Source organism: Mustela putorius, unplaced genomic scaffold, assembly GCF_011764305.1.
Source record: "Mustela putorius furo isolate JIRA1106 unplaced genomic scaffold, ASM1176430v1.1 tig00003896_pilon_pilon_pilon, whole genome shotgun sequence".
Classification (NCBI taxonomy): Eukaryota; Metazoa; Chordata; class Mammalia; order Carnivora; family Mustelidae; genus Mustela; species Mustela putorius.
Window position 1 is genome coordinate 2,233,566 of NW_025422045.1, and position 17,239 is coordinate 2,250,804.

The 17,239-nt window shown below is 40.5% G+C and overlaps 1 protein-coding gene across 3 annotated transcripts in view; it reads right to left on the reverse strand.

The window, feature by feature from the left end:
• Positions 1–17,239, reverse strand: part of ALDH1A2 (aldehyde dehydrogenase 1 family member A2) — a 93,562-nt gene that overhangs the window by 21,478 nt on the left and 54,845 nt on the right. For all 3 annotated transcript variants that reach the window (XM_045067405.1, XM_004777289.3, XM_045067404.1), the window contains 2 exons: positions 15,226–15,354; positions 14,986–15,099 (listed from right to left, as the gene is read on the reverse strand). In XM_045067405.1, the coding sequence (XP_044923340.1) occupies positions 14,986–15,099; positions 15,226–15,354 (243 nt within the window). The remainder of the gene's footprint in view (positions 1–14,985; positions 15,100–15,225; positions 15,355–17,239) is intronic.

Sequence of the window (17,239 nt, forward strand, 5' to 3'; positions counted from 1 at the left end):
ACCTGTATATCCAGAGGCACTGACCCATCGAACTGGTATTTTTGGTTCAAGTTTTTAGATGGTTTGTTTGCTCGTGGACTCATACACCCTTAGGAAGAGGCCCATTAACTTTTTTAAAAAAGAGTGAAAACTCCAGCAGGCTGCTTCCCCCACCAACAGAGAGGTGGTGAGGCTGTGAGAGAGTGAGAGTGAGAGAGAGAGCGAGCGAGCGAGCGCTGCCCCAATTTCTGCCTCCAGCAGCAGCAAGGGCGACAGCACCGTGCGACATGACATTCCTCCCACTTAGGAAGTGCGAGGAGAGCCCCGGCTGCGTGAATGAGACACAGTGCTAATACAGCTGTTAGCTACAAACATTTGCTTGGCACGAATCAGTCTGGACTCTCCTGTAGTTTGCTTTGATGGTCTCTCTACTATCTTGTTGACTAATGATGAAATCATGGTTTGTTCATCTAATTGAATAAAGAAAACACCACACCAAGCAAAGTGCAAACTGCCTTCCTGTCCTTGCTTGAGGTTGTTTATTGACTCTGTGTTTATAAGAGCCCTTTTATATTCACTTATTAAATATTTACATGCATCGCTTATGTACTTAGCTGTATAAGGAGAAATTAATCCGGTCTTTAATCTGAGGAACTGTTTGTTTTTCAAAGCCCTTTTGCTAAAGTAAAATGGAAAGCAGCCACCTCAAATAAGCTTCTTGTTACTGCTGCAGACATTCTGTGATGTCCCAGTGAGTCCCCTCTCCCTAGGGCAAGCAGATCAGGAGCCATGTTCTAATCTGTATTGAAGTGACATGTTTCCTCTGGAAGAATCTATACAGTTTCCCAAGGAGCTACAAAGTTAAACAACAATAGATGAATAAAGAAGTTAAAAAAAAAAAAAAACTGGTGAAAGCAAGCTGAACGGGAGTTTGAGAATTACGCGATCATTTGATTTGCCCGTGAATATTCTCTACCCACCACCATTAATATGTGTAATTGTAAATTGGCCTTCATATTCTAGACAGGTGCTTCTTCCTCAGGTCTTCTATGGTCTATAAGTGATATCATTCTGAAGAAACTAGGAGATATTCCAGAGGCCCGAGGAGTGGTTCTCCTGCAAGTGAATGCCAGTCTCTCTAGGGAGAGAAAGAGCAAATAGAGACTGAGTTGGAAGAATTCAGGGAAATTTGCTCCATGCCCACTGCAATGGGCTGGCTGACTGCTCTGAGTACTCCTAAGGGCAAAACTCCTCACAGGGCCACCTTCCACCTCATTCTTGTTCTCAAATTCTCATCTCATCTCTCTCTCTCTCTCTCTCTGTTCCCTCCATTGAAGATCTGCATCTATGAAAATTTCATATTTAGTTTTCAATGATCTCCTGTTAAGATAAAGAATTTCCTATGTTATGTAAAGAAAATAGTGTGGTACTGGTGAAGGGACAGACACATGAGCAGTGGAATAAAACAGAACTAGAAAAAGACCCATACAAATAAGGACAGCTGCTTCCTGGGAAAGGCACAAAGCCAATTCAGCAGGAAAAAACTGTCTTTTCAAGAAATGGTGCTGGAACTCTTATTATCGACTTAAAAAAAAAAAGAAAAGGAAAGAAGACTGGGGCACTTGGTTGGCTCAGTGGGTTGAGCCTCTCTGCCTTTGGCTCAGGTCATGATCTCAGGGTCCTGGGATTGAGCCCCCGCATTGGCCTCTGCTCAGCAGGGAGCCTGCGTCCCCCTCCTCCTCTGCCTGCCTCTCTGCCTACTTGTGATCTCTCTCTTTCTCTGTCAAATAAATAAATAAGTAAAATCTTTAAAAATAAATAAATAATTTTTTAAAAAAAGAATTTAGTTCTTCGCCTTACAACATGCACAAAAATTAACTAAAAACAGATCAAAGACCTAAATGTTAAACATGAAACTAAAAAATTTCTAGAAGGGAGCATAAGAGAATATATTTGTGGTGTTAAGTTAGGTGAAAATTCCTTAGGCATGAAACTAAAAGCCTGATCCATAATTTAAAAATTAATGAATCAAATTGGATGTCATGAAAATTAAGAACTTCTGTTCTGCAAAAGACACCGTTAAGAGAACTAAAAGATAAGTCAAAGACTAGGAGAAAATATTTGCAAAGCACAATGGACTTGTATCCAGAATACACAAAGAACTTTAAAAATTCATCAATAAAACAACAAAACAGTAAAAAATGGATAAAGATTAAAACACACTTCATCAAAGAAGACCAACACACACATGAAAAGATGCTCACTATCACTCATTAAGAGGGAAACACAAATCAAATCCAAAATGGGATATCACTTCACACCTGTCAGAATGGCTAGCATCAAAAATACTAGACACAGCAAGTGTTGGCAAGGACATGGAGAAATGGCAACCCTTAGGCACTCTTGGTGGGAATATAAATTGGTGCAATCATTATGAAAAACAGTGTGGAGGTTCCTAAAAAAATTAAAGATAGAACTACTGTATGATCCAACAATCCCACTTCTGGGTGCTTATCTGAAGAAAACAAAAACACTAACTGGAAAACATGTATCTGCACCCTCACTGCAGCCTTCTTTACTATAGCTAAGATATGGAAAAATCCTATGTGTCTATCAGTGGATGATTAGATTAAAAAATTGTGCATATATGTGAATAATGGAATATTATTCAGCCATAAAAATACCAAACTCTTGCTCTCTCTGACAACATGGATGAACTTCAAGGGCATTATGTTAAGTGAAATAAATCAGAGAGAGACAAATACTATATGAGTTCTCTTATATGTAGAATCTAAAATAATTATATTTTATATGTATGTGTATATATATATATGTATATATATATACACATACAAACATATAATGCTTGCCACCAAAGGAATATCAGATATGTGTGTGTAGGTACATATATATACACACAACATATGTGTGTGGTGTGTATATATATGTATACATATATGTAGATGTAGATGTTTGTATATATACCAAGTTCATAGATACAGAGACCAGACGGGTGACTGCCAGAAGCAGGGGGTGGGGAGTGGGAGAAAAGAGTAAATTGCTTTTGTTTTAGTTTAAATAAACTGAATTCTTAAAATGGGGGCTAACATATAATAAGTAAGTACTGGAAACAGCCTGTCTTTCAGGTTCTCCATCCGCAAAGCAAGTGCTATACTCTATGGCAGGACCACAGCTGTCAATATGTCTGCACTCAGTGTTTCAGAAATTAACATTATAGGGAGGAGGGCCAGAATCCAAAAGTAAAACATGTGCAATGGAAACACCACATAAAATCAACTACCTCTATATAATGCACACACATACACAGGTGATAGGATCCTAAGAATAAAGGGAAAGACCCTCAACTGATACACTGAGATCTATAAAATATTTAAATAAAATTAAAAAAAAAATTGAAGGAACCCACTTCCAATTATGTCACATGGTATGCTACATTGATCTATCTCATGACAAGGTTTGAACTGATTGTTACCTAATTTCAAACACCATTAAGGATAACATGTACAATGTCTGATTTCAACCCACAGTCCGGAAGACTCACTTGTAAGCTAGTAATGGGGCTACCATATTAACAGGATCTTCTGCAGGTGCTGTCTAGTTTAATGTTCACAACCACTTCATAAAGTAGTTGTCACTCTCCCCATTTCATAGAAAACAGACTCAGAAAGCTAATGAATAGGTGGAATTTGGTACTAATTATATATTTATGGAATAAATTTGTAGCAAAATGTTTTTAAATGGGCTTCTATAATTTTAAAAAACTTAAAATGTGGTGCATAGTCAAAAGTTCCCAAGCTATATATATATATATATATTGCCCTGAAGATACAAATGTAGTGAAAAGAAGGGCCATCTGTACCCCAATGTTCATAGCAGCAATGGCCACAATCACCAAATGGTGGAAAGAGCCAAGATGCCCTTCAACAGATGAACGGATAAAGAAGATATAGTCCATATATACAATGGAATATTATGCCTCCATCAGAAAGGATGAACTTTTGTAGCAACATGGACAAGACTGAGGAGATTATGCTAAGTGAAATAAATCAAGCAGAGAAAGTCAATTATCATATGGTTTCACTTACTGGTGAAGCATAAGGAATAACATGGAGGACGTTAGGAGAAGGAAAGAATTAAGTGAATTGGGGGAAATCAGAGGGGGAGATGAACCATGAGAGACTGTGGACTCTGAGAAACAAACTGAGGTTTTGGAGTGGTGGGGGGTGGGGGGATGGGTGAACCTGGTGGTGGGTATTAAGGAGGCCATGTATTGCATGGAGCACTGGGTATGGTGCATAAACAATGGACCTTGGAACACTGAAAAAATAAAATTAAATTTAAAAAGTTTTTTAAATCTCCACTATATTGAGATAATACTACACATTTATTAGAATGGCTAAAATTAAAAAGACCAATCATACCAAATGCTAGAGAAGATGTAGGGGAGCTGGAAATGTTATACATTGCTGGAAGGAATGTAAGATGGTACAGCCACTTTGGAAAACTGTTTGGCAGTTTCTTAATCTACCATATGATCCAGCCATTCCATTTCTAGGTAATACACACACAGATGCACAAAAACTTGCACATGAAGTGTTCATAGGAAATTTTATTGATAATAGTTCCAAACTAGAAACCACCTAAATGTCCACGAGCAGCTGAATGTATGAACAAATTGTGATATATCCATAAAATGGAATATGGCTCAGCAATAAGGAGGAATGATTACCGAGATACACAACAAGGATGGATTTCAAAATTAATGTGTGAGTAAGAACAACCAGACAGAACGGAACATACAGCGTGTTTCTACTTACGTGAAATACAAAAAAAATGCAAATGATCTGCAATGGGAAAAAGCAGATCAGTGCCTGGGAATGGGAAGGGTGTGGAGGGAGAGAGGAGAGAGATAGCAAAGGGCCAGCAGGAAACTTCCAAGGGTGATGGATGTATTTGCTATCTGAACGTAGTAAGGGTTTCATGGGTAGATACATACATCAAGACATATCAAATTGTAAAATTTACTATATATCAATTACACCACAATAAAGCTGTCAATAAAGATATATTAAACAATGAAAGGGTTACTTTATCAGAGTAATTATGCCATTCATCTTTTTGTTTTCCTTTCTGGGCTGTTATTGGGGAAATTATATTGAATTTACTTGGCTATTTAAAATACGATTTGATGGTTTTAATTAAAGTAAAATACATTAGGAATAAATCAATTAAATTTTAAGACAATTTGAGCTTGACAGGGAGAGAGAAGTAGTGATGAGATAAAAAAGAAACTTAAGGGAGAGCCAAGGTGGTGAAAATACAGAACAGATCAGAGGCCAAAGAACTAGAAAGAGGCAACATTTGAGATAATCAGACTCAGTAAGAACGAAGCACCACACTCACTAGAGAAGTAGACCAGTTCTCATTAACCTGCACGGATGGTAGAGCTCGCAGGGCAGATAACAGAAAGGAGGGTGCTCCGACAGCAGAAGCAGCATGCGCAAGGGGCAAGGTCACAGAACAGGAAGGCATGGCACATGCAGGGCTTTGCAGGTGGTCTGGGAAGGCTGGAGATAGGGGAAGGTGCGGGGCCAGCTCATGAACTGACCTGTCCATGAACTGGAGGAATCTGGACATCCAGGTGGAGGTGTCCACTCTGCAGTTAGAAAGCAGAAGTCTAAGCTCAAAAAAGAGGTCAGTAATTAGAGTGAACTATTCCAAGGAAATATTCTAAATGACATACTATCTTGTTCCCCTCATTGGATTATTTCATATTGATAAATGAAACATTAAAGGGACTGATTACGTTACTCCAGGTGAAAAATCTTTTGTACTGAAGGTCTTATAGGAAAGAAGAGTTGGAGCTTGTCAGTCATAACTATTGGTTTCTGAACTTGCCATTAACTACCTTTAATTAGTTAATGCTAAATTGAGAAACCAATAGTTATCAGTGAATGACTGAAATGAACCTATACCCTCCCTGAGGAATAGTGCTTTTATGCAGAAAAGGGCAAAAGAAATTGCTTATAAGAAGAAAATCTGATCAGCTAAGCCTGGAGTGTAAAGTCTTTAATGAATCCATGAGTTGATTCTCTGGGCTTCACTGAACCACCTCTGCAGGGGTTACATAGGATAATTCCATGACCTTGGAGCTGTGCTAAGCCCGGAGAACCCTCTGCAGAACAGGTCTGAAGCACAGAAGAACTAGTAAAGAGAGGGAGGAGGACACTCATGAAGAACTTGGGGGATCTTCAACTCTCTGTGCTAGGGGAACCCCAAGGTCATTTGTCAAACAAGAAGTGACATAAGGGCATCTTAACTGGGGCCCAGCACATAGTAGAGAGTCCCAATGTTAACCGAATGAAAGGGGACTCTGAGTTCTAAGATTATCAAAGTCCTTTCTCTTGGGGAGCTGGCAAGCCCATGCAGGCCTTTCGGGGCTCCAGGGCTGCTCCAGGATCTAGGGAGGGGAGGAAGAAGAGTGTCATTAGCTACACACAGACGAAGTAGCAGAGGACTTGCTGTGGCAGAGGACTTGCTATGGCGCTTGTTCCTGAGGTGTAGCATGTGGAAATAAGAGAAGGCTTAGCTCTTTACAGGGGCATTGTGTGAGTGTCAGCTCACACAATAGAGAGAAATATAATCACAGCAGAACTGGCAATGAGTACCCCTGTGTTCCGCCAGGGTTTTCCTGATAACCAATGTTGCATAGTTCTGTAGTATGTGTGAGCTTTTGGAAAGGTTTGTAGACTTCTAAATAAAATATGGGCCCTTTGTACAAATCAAAACCACAGTGAGATACCACCTCACACCAGTCAGAATGGCTAAAATTAACAAGACAGGAAACAACAGGTGTTGGCGAGGATGCGGAGAAAAGGGAATCCTACTACACTGTTGGTGGGAATGCAAGCTGGTGCAGCCTCTCTGGAAAACAGCATGGAGGTTCCTCAAAAAGTTGAAAAAGAGCTACCTTAAGACCCAGCAATTGCACTACTGGGTATTTATTTACCCCAAAGATACAAATGTAATGATCTGAAAGGGCACCTGCACCCTAGTGTCTATAGCAGCAATGTCCACAATAGCCAAACTATGGAAAGAACATAGATGTCCATCAACAGATGAACGGATAAAGATGATGTATATACAATGGAATACTATGCAGCCATCAAAAAACAAAAAATCTTGACATTTGCATGACATGGATGGAACTAGAGGGTATTGTGCTAAGTGAAATAAGTCAATCAGAAAAAGACAATGATCATATGATCTCACTGATATGAGAAATTTAAGAGACAGGATGAGGGGCCATGGGGGGAAAGAAGGAAAAAAATGAAACAAGATGGGACTAGGGAGAGACAAACCATAAGAGACTCTAAATCTCAGGAAACAGAGGGTTGCTGGAGGGAAGAGGAAGAGAGGGAAGGGATAGGGAGGCTGGGATAGGCTACACATTGGGGAGGGTGTGTGCTATGGTGAGTGCTGTGACCTGTGTAAGTCTGATGATTCACAGATCTGTATCCCTGAAGTAAATAACACATTATATGTTAGTAAAAAAAAATTATTTTATTTATAAAATAAAATATGGGCCCTTTTTGTTGTTTCTCTTTGAGAAATTATGAAGTCTGTTTGGATATGATGGCTGTGCTAAACTGATTCTGAATTCACCTTTTCCCCTTCTGGTGCTTAGAAGAGATACGATCCCTGGAATGAACTTACAGACAGAGTAACACTGTGACATCTATCAGTTCACACAAATGTTCTCTCTGGCACAGGTTAACAAACTCAGAGTTGTAGCTGTTTTCTTAACCAGGCCTCGGAACACGTTCTGAAGTATGACCCAACTAGTCCAACTATGTATAAACCAGTGATTCCTACAAGTTAGTGAATGTAAGATTCCCTAGAAAAACTTACTAAAATGAGAATTCCTGGGCCTTGTCTCCAGTGGTTCTGACTTAGAAGCTCTTGGGTGGTACCCAGGAATCTGTATTACACAAGCCCTTCCATTATCAGCTGCGACCCTCTCCCCAATTCCCACAGGAGAGGGAGTCCTTGAAGAACTACTGGAGAACATGGCAATCACGTTACACTTTGCTGCAAAGAAATTCTCCCTGAGCTGGGATTTGGTTCCAGCAAACACAGGTTGTGGGAGCGGCCCTTGCTCTCGGCTACAACGGAATCATACACAAGTTCTTTAATAGGTACCAAGTGTCCTCTTCAAGCACGCTCTCTAAATCAAGTACACTATGCCACTTAAAAAAAGAGGGGAAGATTTACAATCAGTTTATCCAAGCAAGTACCTGGGCAATCTTTCAAAAAAGTAAAATAGAACAACAAAAACACCCCCACATTTATTAGAAGACAAAAATATTTGTAAACTATTTATAAAACCCCTAAAACAAATGGAAAGTAAAACCACCAGAGGACAGCAGGAGTTAGGAGTTACTCATAGCCCCTCTTACTAGAGGAAGAAACGAGGGGTCAGAAAGACTAAATAATTTGCCAAAGGAAACAGAGCAGGAAATTTGGAACTTGACCCCAGGTTGGTTAAATCCAGCTCCTTCTATTCTACCCACTTTCCCAAGGATAAATTCTTCTATAAATTTTATTTAAAAACAAATAGGGGAGGTGAATCAAGAGAGACTATGGACTCTGAAAAACAATCTGAGGGGTTTGAAGTGGCGGGGGGTGGGAGGTTGGGGTACCAGGTGGTGGGTATTATAGAGGGCACGGATTGCGTGGAGCACTGGGTGTGGTGAAAAAATAATGAATACTGTTTTTCTGAAAATAAATAAATTGATAGCTGTAATAAAAAAAAAACAAATAGAAAACAATGACAGCTAATATTTACTGGTACTTTACTAAGAATCAGGCCCTGTCCTAAAAACGTTACTTATGTTAGATTATGTCTTCACAATCCATGAATTAGATACTTTCATCCCTTATTTTCAGGTAGGCATTCGAGGGCTAGAAGGATAAAATAATCACATGTACTGTGAACAAATCCACACCACTATTAAAGAGGGTGAAATTATGCCTAGTTTTCTGATATGGATCTAACATATCTTATTTAATCTTGATTACTTTTAGTGTGACTTGAAGACTGTGCTTGGAATTTCTTACCGAAAAAGTGATCTCGTTCTTTTGTTTTGTTTTACCCCCTTTGGTTTTTTTAAAGAGGCAAAGTATGGAGTTATGATGCAGTGTTCTTTCAACCTTTCATTTAGCAAAAGAGGAGGACTTTAATTCCCTTTAAGAGGCTCTCAATAAAGGACTGAAAGAAATTAACTCAAGCTGAACGACATTAAATCTCTAAAATTCTTAAGGTAAAGAGTCTATGAGGAGGTCTTTGTGATAATGAGACTGACTGGACTGATTACTGATGGTTTGGCTCAGTGATTAACTTTGGGTTATGAGAAGCCACTGGATAGAGATAGAGATTAATCCGGCCTGAATAAAAGGGAGAATAACATACTCTAAGGAGTAGAAAGATGATTTATGAGGAATAGGTACAGGATTAAACCTAATATTTTACCTAACTCTGGCACATCTTTGCGTCCTTTGAATGTGAACTACTCCCACTAGAACGCTGGGAATCCATGTTTCACAGTCACTGAACATCTGCTATCCAGTGTTGGTTCCCTCTACCAAGTGTTCAGGGCACTAGGAAATCAAACACATACCAACTTCTTGATACGTCCTATCTGGCATGATTTAGGTTCTTAGGGCTGTTCCCCTCACCCCATCTCTATAAGGCTTTTCACTTCCAAAGAAACTGTTAAGGATACACACTGATTTAGCATAAAATCTACAGTTCTGGAACTTCAATGCCTGTAAAATGTAGAGCTGTCTGAAATGACAGAAAAATGAAAACTGCCTTTGCTTTTGAGGGGCAAACACTGAAACCCAATGTCCTATTTTACAACCCAGCAAAACACGGATCGAGCTTTTTGAAAGTCCTTGTCCTTAATATCAGGCTTGGGAAACGATTCTGAGAACGGAATGGATTCCCGTATTTGTTGCTTATCTGCCAGTATCAAGCAACACATTACTCACAAGGGTCCTCGCATCTGGGGTTACTGTCCTCCAAGGCCTTTGTGTCCACTGGTCCCCATATCGCCACCATTTCATTCTCCCCCAAGACAAAAAAGGGAGACAAGCCTACGTTTCCACCAGTTGTGAATATGAAACATGGAATTAAAATGTAGAATTATCTTTTTCTTAAATATTCTTGTCTCTGAATGAAGTAGCTTTTCATTTAAACTTAAAATATCTTGAACTAATGACATCGTGATAGTGTTGTATGGTGGCCGATGGTAGGTACACTCGTGCTGAGCCTAGCATAATCATCGCCTCTAGCTCTGAGATCTAGCCCCCCCGCCACCCGCCCAATGCAGTCCTTCCTCCTTCATGGGTCTAACAAATATTTATAATGCATGTTGACTACACATCAGATACTACTTGAGGTAGTGAGAAGAATGCCCAAGATAGACTCCAAAGAGAATACCTCCCTAAAACCTCCGTATATGGTCAGAAATTAAATAAATTTATAAGCTTACTGATCACGATCTATCCAATCTGAGGCAATGAGGACAAGGAAAAACTATGGGAATTAGAGATCTGCCTAATCAGAAGATGCCACAAAGACTTCTGCTTCTGGTCATGATGGAATAATGGCCCTGAAATTGGCTTCCCAATGTAAACAACTAGAAAAGTACGTGAAACAGCTTTCTTCAAACTGGTCAGCAGGCAGTATGGGACTGGGATCCTAGAAGAGAGAAATGAATAAGGGAAGCCTTTTTTGGCAAAAGACTTTCTCGATTGCAGCATGGGATGGGAAGATCAAAGTAGAACAGGGTGGTCTCACTAAACTGAGGAAAAAGACTGGAGTTCACAGAGGCTGTGTTGGCTTAAAGGTGAGGGGCTTAGTACCAGATGGAGAGAAGGAGGTCTGGAAATTGGCAAGGGGTTCCCCTTGAGTCTCTGGCTGAACGCTAAGCTGGGAATATATAGGATGAGAGTTCATGAGACTGGACAAAGAACAACGACCAGCCTGAATGACTGGGTCACCCGTCAATATAACTTGCCAATACGTGACTTTGTGACTTCAAAAAACCTATGGGACTGACACGTAAACGAAGAGATTTGCATGGCGCTCCTATACAAGAAATCAATCTTGTGCAGAAGCACTCACCCTGATTTAGTACAGACAGATAATGTAACACCAAAGTTCCCAGAGTTTTTAGGAGGAAAGCAAAGTATTTAGAAAATCAATTTGAAATTTTAGCTGAAAGGATAGACAAGAATAGCTGAAAGGTTTTGAAAACCAAATAAAAGGGTACCTTGCCTGCCATCTTGATTTATTCATTGTAGAGCAAAAGAGAGAGACAGAGAGCACGAGAGCAGAACGAGCAGCAGGGGAAAGAGAGAGGGGAAGCAGACTCCCCACTGAGTGGGGAGCCCAAAGTGGGGCTGGATCCCAGGACACTGAGAGCATGACCTGAGCAGAACCCAAGAGTTGGACACTTAACCAACTGAGCCACTTGAGAGCCCCTATTGCAACATTTTTTAAAACCTAGTAATTGAAGCAATCTGGCATTAGTGAAAGAAGAGATAAATAAAATTTTGAGTCCTAAAACAAAAACATGTTTATATGGAAATTTATCATATAATGTTAATGTTGTATTCAAATTAGCTGCAAAAGGATAGATTAGATTATTTAATAGTGTTGTACTAACAGAACACTCATTTATAAAAAAATAAACTTAGTCAATATCACTGATCATCAGGGAACTATAAATCAAAACCACAATGAGATACCACCTCACACCAGTCAGAATGGCTAAAATTAACAACAGGGGAAGCAACAGGTGTTGGCGAGAATGAAGAGGAAGGGGAGTCCTCTTACACTGTTGGTGGGAATGCAATTTGGTACAGCCACTCTGGAAAACAGTATGAAGATTCCTCAAAAGGTTAAAAATAGAGCTACCCTTGGGGCGCCTGGGTGGTTCAGTGGGTTAAAGCCTCTGCCTTTGGCTCAGGTCATGATCCCAGGGTCTTGGGATCGAGCCCCACACCGGGCTCTCTGCTGGACAGGGAGCTAGCTTCCTCCTCTCCCTGTTTGCTTCTTGGCCTACTTGTGATCTCTGTCCGTCAAATAAATAAATAAGCCTTTAAAATAAAAAATAGAGCTACCCTTGACCCAGCAATTTCACTACTAGGTATTTACCCACAGACTACAAAAATACTGATTTGAAGGGATATGCGCATCCCTACATGATTATCTACATTGGCATTATCTACAATAGCCAAACTATGGAAACAGCCCAGGTGTTTCAATTGAACTATGACTCAGAGATCCAAGAATATGCTATTCAACTATGAAATAAATGAAGAAGATCTGTAAGTACTGACATATAAGGTGCTATATCTCATTTTATATATTATGATCTCGTTTTTATTAAAAAAAGATATTGTACGGCAGGAAGCCCTTAACTGGCTCAATCTGAACCACTGACTGGTTAATTTAATTAACTGATTTATTTTTGAGGAGGGAGCATGTATACAAATGTGGGAGAAGCAGAGAGAGGGGAGAGAGAGGAGAGAGAGAGGGAGGGAGAGAGAAAGTCTTAAGCAGTCTCCATACCTAGCACGGAGCCGGATGCAGGACTAGATCTCACGACCCTAAGATCATGACCTGAGCCAAAGTCAAGAGTTGAAGGCTTAGGGGTGCCTGAGTTGCTCAGCGGGCTAAAGCCTCTTCCTTCAGCTCAGGTCATGATCTCAGGGTCCTGGGATCCAGCCCCGAGTCAGGCTCTCTGCTCAGCCTGGAGCCTGCTTCCCCCTCTCTGTCTGCCTGCTTCTCTGCCTACTTATGAATTCTCTCTCTGTCAAATAAATAAATAAAATCTTTAAAAAAAAAAACAAAAGAGTCAAAGGCTTAGAAATCAAGAGTCAAATGTTTAACCAAGTGAACCACGCAGGTGCCCCATGACTGGTTAATTTTGGAAAAAAAGGTTAAAGCAAGGAAAGATCCTTAAATATTTCATTTTAATTTAAAAAATATGTACATTCATTCTCTAGTCTTCGGATGTAGAACCAAGGACTTTTCTTTAATTATGGGTTTACCTTTCCTTTCTGATGAAACTATTCCCCTAAAATACTGTTTAAGATTTCTGGTTTCAGTTTCTTTAAAGCGGAGTGAAGACTTAAAAATATTTGCAAAGCCAGCCAGGTGCACATTCTATCTAGCTTTATGCTTTCCCCCAAGTTCTTATAATTGTCTTGCCCACTCCTCGTTGATTGCAGTTTTTTAGGCATCTAGCCCTTAGCAAATCTTTTCAAAGCACCGGACTCAGTTTAAATAGGAGCTATAATTTCCTTTCAGACCCATGTTTTGGTTTATATATTTCATTAAAACTGCAAATTACTGTAACAAGTACAACTAGAATAAGAGGTTTGGAAACAAGATTAACTCTTTATGAACATAAAACTCAAGAATCTCTAACTATAAATTAACACTCAGGTTTATTAACCAATCTCTTATGAAACTTTTTAACATGAGTCAATTTAAGTATCGTTAATTGTATCCACTGATATAGTCAAGCCCTTCTAGCCCAAGTGGTCGGGTGTGGGAGTCCCCAGCCTCTGGGTGGCTACAGAGACTTACAAAGGGGCTGAACTGCATGGACACGTGCTGCAAATGCAAACTACATGCCAGATTTCAAAGACTTTGTATTGAAAAGAGAATGTAAAATTCTGGGACAATGACTTGTTCCATTGATCCTGAGTTGAAATATTATTTTGGAAATACTAGATTAAATAACAGACATTGTTAAAATTACTTCCACTTGTTTTGAAACGTTTTAAATGGGGCTAATAGCGAATTTTAAGTTACAAGTGTTGCTCATTGTATTTCTGGGATGCAGCTCTGTTCTAGATGTGCAAAAATCCTTTGTTCAACAGGGAGGTCATCTGTGAAGTTCTACTTGAAACAATAAATCAGACCTTCTTTTTATCATCTCTGTTACTTGAATCCAAGACATTTAGAGTAGCCTTTCAGAATACATCTTTTTAAGCGGACTTACAATTTTTTATCAAGGGTCAATAAACAATGGCCCATGAGCCAAATTTGGCCTACTGTCTATCTTACTATGTCCTGCAAACTAAAAACTGTTATTGTGTTTTTAAATGATGGTGGGGGGCAGGAGAATCAAAAGACGATGAATATTTGGGGATGTGAAAAAATTATGTGAAATTCAAATTTCAGTGTCTATAAACAAAGTCCGATGGGCCTGTGGCCAGGGTCTGCTAGCACCTTCCCCCAGGCCGCGGCCTCCTAGTTCACGAGGGTAGAGCGGAGTAGTTGCAGCAGAAATGAGAGTACTGCAAGGTCTCCAGCATTAACTCTCCGGCCTTTCCCGGAGAAGTCTGCTGACCCCTGCTCTTTCTCATCCCTTAAAGCTCAAGGGCATAGTTAGATGCCAGCTGCATCTACAGGATCTGGTGAAAGAGTGAGGAGAGAGAGCTGTGTTTCCATTTTCATCTCCACTACAGATGATTCTGGATTTCCAGCTTCTTAACCTGCTTCTGCCATTAATGTCCTTGACTCGGAAAAGTGTTTTGAACCCCAGCTTCTGGGATTGATTTTTTGTTTGTTTGTTTTTTTGCTTCTGGGAAGTGTTCCTTTTATTTCGAAACATAATAGGGTGGGGTTTTTTGGTCTTTTTTTCCCCCCCCAGGAGAAGTTTTCCACAGATGGCATCACGATAAACACTCCGAGACCCACACCACTGAAAGGACAACGCACAACTTGACTTCCACTGTCACAAGGGTTCTAGCTATGGCACCCACGCCGCCCCCTCTGAGGGCCTGGCACTCATTTCTCTTTCAGTGTCCCGCCTCTAGCGATAACACATCCTGCTTTCTTTCCAACCCTCTACTCACTCGCAGGACCGTTCCTCCTCCCACAGCTTCTTGGGTACCTACCTCCGTTGACCCTGTGAACGCAATCTTGTCTATACCAACGTGAGACGCTATTGCTGCCCCAGCCGTTGGCCCGTATCCTGGCAAAATATTGATGACTCCCGGCGGAAAGCCAGCCTAACAAAACAGAATTGGAGGAAATGTGGCTTGTGAAAGCTGATGAAGCACATTAAATCGGATATGCCCCAGTAGGCCCCAGCCACAAGGGGAGTGGGAGTCACTCCTAAAGGCGGTTTCCCTTACCTCCTTGATGAGGGCTCCCATGTAGAGCGCGCTGAGCGGCGTTTGTTCTGCAGGCTTAATAACTACTGTATTGCCACAGCAAAGAGCCGGAGCAATTTTCCAAGCAAACATCAGCAGGGGGAAGTTCCACTGAAAGGAAAAAACTCAAGGTTGATAAATGAAAAAATATTCCTCTACCACTTTGTTTTCAAGCTGGGGCTGCTCGGATTCCTCAGATGACTCCTCAACATAAATCTTGTCCCACCACAGAGCATAGATGTTTGGAGATTTTAATTCCTTCATGAAGAAGAGAACGGGACTGGCCTTGAAAATCTCGCCTTTTTTCTCGGTTCAGCAAATTACTGTATCCCAGTGACCCACCAAAAGAAATCTCCGGGTGAAAGGGAGTCTCTGTTTTTTGCTTTGTTTTGGTTGGGTTTTTCATTGTTGTCATTTTCTTCATTTTTAAAACTAGACTTTGGTTCCAGGAAGTTCTTGGGCACGAAAACTTGTTCTTGCATTTGTGTTTTTACACCAGGAACTGCAGACAGGCTGGAGAGAACTCTTCAGTGTGGACAAGCTGGAGAAAACTCTGGATGTTAAGTCCATGTGTACTGGGAGGAAATCCCTTTCCTTCATATGCACGGACGGTCACAAAGCACACGATGACGACAAAGAAACCGCTTCGACTGATGACTATGCAAAACTGTTCACTTATCTCCTTTCCATTGCAAAATAAACACATGGGATGCTGAGAAATATTGGGGAGTATCTGAATTCAAGACCTAAGATGGTTTCAACTGATTCTGAAAAGGATGTTGGGCTCGTATTGTCACATAAGCACAGGGATGAACCTGAGTACCATCAGGTGTCATTGATAATTTCATTAAGAAAGAAAGCAGAAATCTGGGTCCCCTGGCTCCAGCCCTTGACCCAATGTGTTTCTGCCTGAAGCATCTCAGCGGCCACCCGTGAAAGATTCTTACTGGCCCTGGCAAGCTTGCAAAAATATACAAGTGTCTTGCCTTCACCAAACACCCAATTTCTTTTCCCCTTGGTTGTTTATAAACTTGGGAGTCCACAGTGATGTTTTAATTCCATCTACAGTATATAAATCTTGGAGTGCGGTAATTGAGCCGGAGCTGGCTGACAAGTGGCTCTTGTCCTGTCGGTGAAAGCTGGAGCTCCAAGCTTGCCTCCGGGGAAGGGCAAGAAGAGGAGGGTTGAGTTCCCGCAGTGAAGGGGACAGACCTCACCCGGGGCCTGATCTACGGCAGATTTTCCTAGGTAGGTTAAGATCAGCAGAACTAAACCCAACCTCTCATTTTCTGTCTCATTCTCTAATAAATTTCACAGAAACCTGCAGCTTGTTGATCACTTAAAAAAATACTAATACCTCTCAAAAATCTTTGTATCCACCCCTCCCGCCCCCAAAGCCAAAGATGACTTCCTCCTATATTTTGGAAAGAGAACACTTCTTGTCTCTACTGTTTAAGAGTTGAATTTGAGCCTCCCCCAAAATCCTGCCAGAATGATTAGCTAGTACTGTTGGAAGATTCGATGATGTTTTATACAGTGCCAAGGCTGTGTATGAGAGAGGGGAAAAAAAGACAATGTTTAATGTTCCAATCCAAACACTAAGCACTACATCTATTTCCCTTTACAAGACATACAACAGCCCGGCATGGTTTCAATTATGACCGTGACGTTAATTGTACTGCTGTGTCTTCTGTAGAGTCTTCTATCTAGATTCTTGTGAAAAGAAACAGTGGGAAAGAATGGGATTAAAAGACCATATAAAACAATATGCCTGGAAAGATGGTGAGTCATAGTTCTAAAAAATAAACAAGCAAATATAACAAAGCATTAATTTTCCATAAGCAGAACGGACATCCATAACCAAGGGCAGGTTATTAATACACTGGGCTTTGCTTTGCTTATTTTAATCATGAGAATTCCATGGCTTGAGAACTCAACTCCTGGTAACGGAGACGAAACCCTATTAACCTGTTCAAATAAGCATTTGAGGGGAGGC